This window comes from Myripristis murdjan, chromosome 19 (genome assembly GCF_902150065.1).
Source record: "Myripristis murdjan chromosome 19, fMyrMur1.1, whole genome shotgun sequence".
In the NCBI taxonomy this organism is placed as follows: domain Eukaryota; kingdom Metazoa; phylum Chordata; class Actinopteri; order Holocentriformes; family Holocentridae; genus Myripristis; species Myripristis murdjan.
In genome coordinates, this window is record NC_043998.1 from 3,994,499 (window position 1) to 4,003,658 (window position 9,160).

General features: G+C 46.0%; 1 protein-coding gene across 4 annotated transcripts in view; it reads right to left on the reverse strand.

Annotated features, from left to right (window-relative positions):
• sdk2b (sidekick cell adhesion molecule 2b) overlaps window positions 1-7,394 on the reverse strand; it is a 294,802-nt gene extending 287,408 nt beyond the window's left edge. For all 4 annotated transcript variants that reach the window (XM_030077788.1, XM_030077787.1, XM_030077786.1 and 1 more), the window contains exon 1: window positions 6,452-7,394. In XM_030077788.1, the coding sequence (XP_029933648.1) occupies window positions 6,452-6,590 (139 nt within the window). In that variant the 5' untranslated portion in view covers window positions 6,591-7,394. The remainder of the gene's footprint in view (window positions 1-6,451) is intronic.
• Window positions 7,395-9,160: the final 1,766 nt, after the last annotated feature.

The following is a 9,160-nucleotide window of genomic DNA, read 5'->3' on the forward strand; positions in this document are numbered from 1 at the left end:
GATGAGAGAGGAAAATGAAAAGTGGCTAGCGTGACAATGAAAGCATTAAGGAGCGAGGCGGCCACTGAATAGAGAACTGTGACATGGCATCGATTATGCCGCGGCATCGCCACCTAGAAGTGCCCTCTGCAGGGTGAGCCATTGTTGGTGGCACCATTTTTATGTCATCTCGTCCGAGCCTTATCTTCGTCTGCTTTATCAAAGTATTAAAGCGAGAGCAGGATTCTTGCGTTTTTAAAAGCACACGATCCAAAGTCCTCCCAAAAAGAATGAAGATCCCAAAAAAAGAAGGGCTTTTATCTGTGAGTGGGAGGGGTCAGGGATGGAGGTGTTTCTCAGCATGTGCTTGCATGCTGGTGTGTATCTCTACGTGCGCAGGGATGTGTGTGTGTGTGCATGTATCTGTGTGCACTCACACATGCATGTCTTTCTCTAGCAGTGTCCACTGATTTGTGGTACATATAATCAATGCAGGCATTACATTTCCTTTCCAGTGTGTGTGTGTAGAAGTGTATTATAACAACAAGGGTATTGTGAGTCTATTAGCCCAGTGCACAGAAGACTTATTGGAGCACCGAAGCTGGCACGCACATCTCCCTAAGCAGGCTTCTTGATGAACTGGGACCAGAGCTGGAGCTGTGTGTTCCAGCCTATCAGGAAAATGGAGGGACCTTTCTATGGTTTGGTAAACAAAGCCTCATTTCTCACCAGGGATTGGTTTTGATTTACACCATGGACAGAGTGTTTTGTTCATAGAGCCCTTCTGCCAACAAGTAGTCACTCCAGAGGGGGCATTTAGAGCAAATAAGGAGACGTGTCTGTGTTTGTGTGCACTTATGTGTGCATGTACAATGAGTGCAATAAACCAGGGAGCTTTGATCACACCGGGATTTACACAGGCATCCTAACAAGGAGCCTGTTTGGTACTTTAAGTATGAGGGATTATCCAATATAATCATGCGACTTGGAGGTTGTCGAGTGGCATAATAAATGAAGGAGGGAAAAATCAGACACAGTTTGGCAGAATGTTGTGGTGTAGATTAAACCTCGATAAAGCCTGAAACAAAGATGCTCGACACACATTCGCACATCGCTTTCTCGTTCTCTGTCTATTTCCCTCTCATTCACCCCCCTACCCCCGCCTCTCTCATATGTACATGAGAGCACAAAAGCAAGCAGCTTCACAGAGTGAAAATGGGGACACAGCGGGCCCCAGCTGAAGTGGTTGAAACTCTAAAGATGCAGCGACAATGCTGTCTTGTCACGTACAATCATATTAATAATGAAGAAAGGAGCCCTCCATGCCAATAAAGATGATGTTACTCTGCATAGATGCTGCCACAAGCTTTACGAGTGCTTTTCGGGTTTTTATTTTTTTAATTTTTTTTTTTTTTTTTTTTTTGTTATCCTCTTTCAACCCAGCTACCAGAATAATAACAGAAAGGACTGATGGCAAAAACAATCTCGTTGGGCTCTATTAGGAGTCCTCCAGTGAATTAAGGCAAAGGCAATTTTATTTATAAAGCACTTTTTCATACACAGAGGTAGATTCAAGGTGCTGTGCAGAGAGTTTAAAACAACCTAATAATAAACATATCGGAATTAAGACACAGTTCACTATTACACACAGCAGGCACTGCAATACAGTACAAGTAGTTTCCATTTCACCAGTGATTCCATATGCCTTTGCTTTGCATGTGCCATTTAAGAGGGGCAGTATGCAATGAGAAGAGACAGGAAGGCACGAGAGAAAAAAAAGAGAAAAGGCACTTTATGGTGGCTCAAGCATTAGCAAGCACCTTGCCTACTGTGAGTGGGTGTATCTAGTCCACGTTCTCTGTTGATCCATCAAATTCACTATGTACCCCACTGTGTGTAATTGCATTTCAGCGTACAGGCCTACAGAGTGCTGAAGACTATGAATACAGTCCTATTACTGTAACGTGGGAGGCAGGGCTGTGCATCGGTTTCGGCAGCGGTGAGAGGTATTGGACTGTGTTTATGGCTATTAATGAGCAAGAGAGGCGCTGATGAGGAAAAATCATTAATATTAATTAATGTGCTCCATACTGTCGCTACAGTATGGAGCACGTGGTGGAAACGTGCGTATTGAGATAACAAAAAGTGACCCGGCTATTTAATAATGTCCATGAGCAAACAAGAAAAGGGACCAGATCAATAAACACGTCCCCACTCCAGAGATCTCTAGTAGTACTTTCTAGTGAGAAAAACAAAAGGTCTTTCAGCTTAGTCTATCACCTGCACTTGCCACTGCCAGAGACCTTGGATGGGAGGTTTTGTGGTATTGAACGCAGCATATTGAAACTCTAGACAGCCCTCTGAGAAATCTATCCACGGACTTTGACCATGAGTTTTCCAGTCTGCCCCGAATACTGAAAGCAATATGCTGTGACCTCTGGCCAGAGCTCTGACTGAAGGGACAGGACAGGTCCGCTCTTTCTTGCAAATCACTTCACAAGGCGCAGCTGCTACAAGGGAACTGAGCTCCCCTGTCTGTCAATTAAGATGAGTGACAAATCAGAGCATTTGTAGTCTGGGGCCATTCTCTCAACCTCACTGTCTGTGCATATCACTGACACTGTCATCTCAATCTGTTCTCTCTCTCTCCCTTGTTTACCACTTCAGTGTTGCTCCCACCCATCAAGTCAATTTTGAATCATCACAAAAAGTACACGTGCCTGCCGACCAAAAAAAGGGATGGCTCGTACTAAAAAGACCAAAAGTGGTTTTGATGTGAAACAAAGAAAAATGAATAACGGAGGGACCTTGATGAAATGCGCCTTCATCTACCTGCAGTGCTTCAGACATTGTTGTCTCGCTCATGCACCCAGGAGATTGGAGATTGGCTCCACAAGCTCTCTCTCTCTCAACTCACACAATCACGCCAATACCCAGACACGTGCACACACAGACACAAACACCAACACACACACACACACAGTCTCTCTTTGGCACAAGTGTCTCTGTCCCTTTAGTGGGGAACAGAGGAAGAGTCACTTTGAGGAAAGGAAGCGGAGCTGCTGACATCACAACAGTCTAATAGTGCCATATGGCAATTGCAGGTTTCACCTATTTAGTTGAAAGCCATTGACTGGCTCAGTGAAAACGCTCGCTGCATGTTTGTGATTAAATGCCCCCGTTTTGTCGCCCGTGACGGGAATGCGTCCAATGCTCCTCTCCTCGCAGGCAGTCAACAGGATGCAGACATCTCATTCTCATCTCTCTAGCTTTGCGAACCGAAATCTCCTAAAAGGTTTCAAATCGAGATGCCATCACGGCCGTCTGTTATTGTGTCAAGGTCAGTGTCCAAGAGCTAAAAACAGATCACAGGCATCCCAACCAGACAGCAGCATGAAATAGCTGATTTCCATGCTAAAGCCCTCCCCTTCTCCAGTGCCTTCATGCTCTCTCATCAGCGTCCTCATGAGCGTTAATCTGAGTGCCACGCCTCTGACGGAATGACGGCCTCAACTCCCTCTAAAACTCTTAAAGTCAAGCTGTAAAACAGTCAGGCTAATCTGCTAACGTTGAGTGAGGCACAAGTGTGTATGCCAAACATGACATTCCAATTGAGTCCTCCCCCGCTGCTCTGAGCTCCAAAATAGACGTGTTAGAAATGACAAAAACAGCAGGCGAGGTTGGCATTGTCTCGGCATGACCTCAGTAAATGAGGAATGGATGTGAACCGTAAGAGACATCAGGCAGCTCCTATAAATGTCACTTCAAGCATAATATCTGGGGTGTGCTGGGGGGATGTTTTTACAGAGTGTATGAAAGGAAGCTATAAGAGCGGTGTGCTTATGTGTCAGCAACCAAAAATGGGGTTTTAAGCTTTTACATGGCCTTGGTTTGAAGTTAGCATTTTGGAAAGAGGCAGAATGCTTTGTCAGGCATCGCTGCCACTGTGGATCTCAAAGTGAAAGCACTAACAACGGCAGAAACACTGACGGAACAAGATCACATCTTGTATCTATCAGTCTATTACATGAATTCATTATGTAAAGACATATAATGAGATTTTTTTGCCTGCAGTGTGTACAATGACTGACAATATGCAAGAAGCAAAGATTATTTTTCTCTCTGCTCCGCTTGAGCTTTAAACTAAGACATCACCGTGCTTTGCTTTGATAAAGGCCTCTCTCCCATCGTTAAAACGCCGTTCCAGTGGACTGGCCATTAAAATGTGGCCAGAGCTGGGTGACATGTCCATCCAGAGGCATGCGGCTCGCCTCATCATGTTCTTTAATCATTGGAGGGAAAGAGTGGAGCCCACACCGGGGTCATTCTCAACGAGCGGCACTCTGAACGGTCTGAAGAGAGTCCAATTAAATCCCACATTTTCTGACCTGTGAGCAAATATGTAATGGAATCTGAGGGATGCTGCTGGATGGACTGATCAAAGAGAGAGAGAGAGAGAGAGAGAGAGAGAGAGAGAAAGAGGGGGACTGTCGCTCCTCATCCCCAACTTGCACACATATGCATATCACTTTATGCACCCGTGCACATCTAAATACAGAGGAGAGAGACTTCTCCCCTGGGCCATTGCTGTAAATAAAACTACAGCTTAGTTAAGTAAGCATTACGAGGAACAGAGAGACTGAGCGGGAAACAGGCATCCAGAGTCAGAGTCACACAGCAGGAAGGAAGACAAGGATAGACGAGGAAACTCAGAGAGATGGACAAACAGACACACAGACAGAGAGAAGAAACCAGCAATGTCAGGATTCTTAATCCGTGGGACGGAAAGTTATCAGTCTCCTGTAAATGTCAGGCAGCGGGATATGCCCTTATGAAAGATGGATATCTGCCATACCATCGCATTGTTTGTTTGTTTGCCATCTCCTCTACATTGCATTGTTGAGTGAGCACCACCAAGGACCTAGAGTCTATCTTGAGAGGTAATACCCCACCTCTCTTAAAGTGGCAGCAACACGTGAATCACAATTACCCTATAGCAGTCAGGGTGTAGAGCCACGCAGAGAGCAAGGAGGGAGGAAGGGGGATGCCTTTTAGGCAATGGATTCCCCCTGTGTCACACAAGATAAGCAACATATAGTATAAATGCATTTAAAGCAGGTGGATGCACTGCTTGCAAAATACTAAGTGTGAATTTGTCCCAAACAAGGGTTAATTTTTTAAACCATTTGCCCCATGCAAGGAGTCCCATCTGAGGATAATTTTACTGTCTGTCTCTACTCAAAGTGGGAAGATAACAGAGGACAGAGTGGAACCTCTGACCACAATAATCATCCTTGCACATTTCCCAGTAAAACTCACAGTAAACTGAACCAATCCTCAAGACCCACCAAGGACCCCTTTTGGGTTCCCGGACCTCTGTTTGGGAACCACTGCTCCCAGTGGTAGGCTTGGTCACGGTGGCAGTGTCATGCTCTGTGCTGTACCAGTCTATTTTCCACAGAATAGTCCTCACACTCTGTCTCCCAAAGCAATCTGTCACGTTCACTGGCCCTTCCTTTATGAAAAAGAACAATCTACCCTGGTATGCTGTAACACTGTAGCTTCAGCACAGAAGATGAAAATGAATAAAGTAATATCACTGGACACCTCTGGATACCACAGACACATTCTTAGTCCCTATAGGAATATCACAGGAATCTTGTGGGATTATTACAGTCAGAGTCGAGCTGTAACTCCCTCCGAGGTCGACTCCAGTGGTTGCAAATGACCACATTTGCTTTTTTCTCTACGCAGAAGAAAGGCGCCACAGAATCCTCATAAGCAATTCAAGTGCATTTCTCTCTTTCTACAATTATGTGTTGCTCCTTTCCCTTGCTTTGTTCACCAAACATCAGCATGTGTCAGGTCTGTTGTACAGTGCAGCTGCTTATTTGCTGCGCAAACTTCCATCTCCACGGGACCCCGCCTGATTAATTAATTAGGATTTATTAATCAGATTAACATCTCCACAGCTGGGCTTCTGCTGGCAGACTCAAAGCTCCACATCAGTTGAAACAGTTGAAAAAAAGAACTTCACAAACTGCAGTAAAATCAGTGCTCGCCCCAATAGCCTACATCTGTCACATTTTGTCACATACAGACAACACTGGGGTGGACTAAATGGAGCCAAAGGCTGGGGGGAAACAGCTTAAGATTAGGGTTAGCATGAGCAACTGTGGCCCACAACCCATGAAATGAAGTTCCGAGTCGCACTGAAATGTTCCACCGAGCATAACTGCAACAAGAAGTGCTGAATGCGTGTGCGCCATGTGTGTGTAGAGTCACTGTAAATAGCCTAATGCTACCACCTCGCACAAAACCCCAAAAAATGAATGGACACATCACATCTTTGTGCCACGGGGACGGATAATGACCGTTCATTTAGGTTCCACCTCAGAATCCGATGAGGATGGAGGCTTGTACACACAGAAATGGCCCGTGCGGTGACTAGTCAGAAATGTCCATGTCTTACCTTGAGCTCTTGTGCAGTGGATGAAGAAGGAAAAAAATAAGATCCATGTGGCGCGCCACATCCGTCTGTTCCCGGAGCCGTCAAACATGGTCCAAACCCGGCCGGACTGGAAAACGAATGCCCGGCACGCTTGAAACATGTTGCTCTGTCCGAGTCCTGTCGAGGTTCTGCTGGGGCTGCTGTCCGCCTGCCGTCGGGTCTGTCTGCCGGGGAACCTACGGGCGCTCCAGCGGGGCAGAGCGCACCATCCACACACCGCAAAACCCGACCAGAGGAGGCTGCAGCCTGTCGCGACCCAAGTTTAAATTCAGCCAAAGTCTTTTTTTTCCCCCCTCTGTTAAAATCTGCCCCAGTTCCACATAGGCTACAAATGAAATGTAATATTATCCTTCCAGAGGCGAAGCTGCCCTACTTGGTTTCTTTGAAATGCTGGACAAAACGGGGTGTCTGAGTCGGTCAGATGGATCCGGCAGGTTAAGTCCAAATACACAGTCCAATTGTCGCTGATGCACCTGTAAGAAGACAGGCTCAGGATCACAGACTACTCGGTGACTTTATCATCGGCACTTCTTTGCGTGTCTTTGAGATGTCCTGCGTGCCTGTGTGCGTCTGTGTCTCTCTTTTCTTTTTAAGTTCAGCCTCCTCCATCCATCGCTGTCCAAAACCAAACAGCCATGTAGTTCTTCGGCGCTAAACGAACAGAGTTTTCCTCGAATCCGCTTGGAGAGGACCGCGCCAGATAAGATGCACCCCCCCTCCAAAGTTCCTACCCAAAGCGCACGGCTAAGGGCGACAAATCTGTTTGACAGGGCCAGCGAGTGGAAGTTCAGCTGCGCGTTGAACGAGGGGAGAGGTGAGTGAGAGAGAAACTTGGAAGTAGTCACTCTGTCATGATCGGAGCTTGCTGTGGAGGAGCCGAGCTGCCGGTGTGCGTCGAAGGAGAACGACTCCCGGGTTCCCTATATGAAAATCCACAGAATGTGATGGCCGGGAGCGCAGTGCAGGTTGCCACCATGCGGCCAAGCGCAATAACACATTCTCGGCTATACCAGGCAGCCATACACGGAGCCCTGGATTTGCGGGAGATGATTTGACTGCTTTTCACATCGCAAAAGGTGGAATGAATATAGCCCCTCTGCTGATATATTTTCAAAGCGCAAATGACACGTTGATACGGATATAATGCAAGGTTTAGAAAGGGAATGCCTCGTTCCTTCACGAAGCATCATTGTAATATTCCAACAGGGATTTAAAGTGTGTCTCTGGTAGTCTACTCAATAATGAGTTTTGGTGACCTTGATAGCACGTCATGGTGTTTTTTTTCCCCCACTTTTCTTTCTTTCTTTTTTTTTTTTCTTTTTTTTTTTATCTCCTATGGCATCACTTATTCCTGTAGGAACACGTATTGTAATACTGGCACCCCTCTAAAATGCATTAGAAACGGGGAGCCAGTTCTCTTTTCGCAAGTTGTAGGCTGTGGACTGTAATTCCCCACGCTGTTTGAGGTACACGCCATGAATAAGAAAAGGAATTTCTGGCTGTGCTAAATCCGTACACTGTCAAGACTAAAACTGCTGCATGTTATCTTGGGGTGGTTTGTGTTCTGGTTCCCTGTGTAAGAGAGCAAGGGGGAGGAGAGGGAGAATGGGAAATGAATGAGTGGGGGACACAAGGAGGAGGAGCAGAGACGAGTGGGAGGAGGAGTGGGGAGGGAATGGGGGGGGGGGGGGTGATAGAGAATGACTGAGCAAATGCTGTTTTCAAAATGACAATGTCACTGAGGGACAGAGGCAGAGAGAGATGAGAGAGCATGACTGAGCAAACGCTCCTCTGTCTTGGAAATGACATTGCCTTTGCCAGGAGAAACCAGGAGTGTTTAATGCAATGTTTTGGTGAGTGGTTAGTTCCATCTAAAGCCACCACAGGGCAGCGAGGAAATAATGCACCATGGTAATAGCTTCTGTTGTTTCTCAGCATGGTTTTCTATCTTCCTGTTGTCTTTCTCCTTCTTATCCAGAAAATGTGATACCTTGCACAAAAGTTAATAATAGGACAGTTAACGTCAGGAAAACCAAGATGGAGAGCTTCCTTACCCACCCACAGGGCTGCCCGGGGACCAGATTATGATTTTTCAATGTACTTACTGTGCCTGCACTCAGCAAGAGGGTAATTTAGAAAATCCCTGGACAGGGTATTTTGTGCCAAATCTTTCTCGACACAAGAGGCAAAGCTGTTTGTTTGCGTGGCTTTATATTTTTTTTTCGGTTCCTTCCAGATGCTCAGATGCCAAAGCTGCCAGGTGTTAGCTCTTGGTGTTGTTGAGCAATGGCTAGCTGTGATCACAGGTGCTAAAGCAGCTTACTACAAGCTGTATTCAGTCCAACATCAGATGCAGGAGAAGCACTCCTTTCATCCAGCCCCAAAATTAACCACACAACTGGCAATGGTGATTCTGAGTCATCTGTAACAGACTGCAATCATTTGCGGTATCAAAACTATTCTGAGATTTGCCTTGGGCATCCATATTTAACACCTTAAACGATACTACCTAGTGGATTCTGTTTCTGGCACAGTGGAGGAGATAGGGAGGAGGGCAAAGAAATGGGAAGCTTGTGCCTGTAGAATTATCTTAAAAAGCTATTAGACTATACCACCCTCTTAAGCAAACTGATGTAACCTATTTATATCTGCTTCCAGTGCTACCCCACT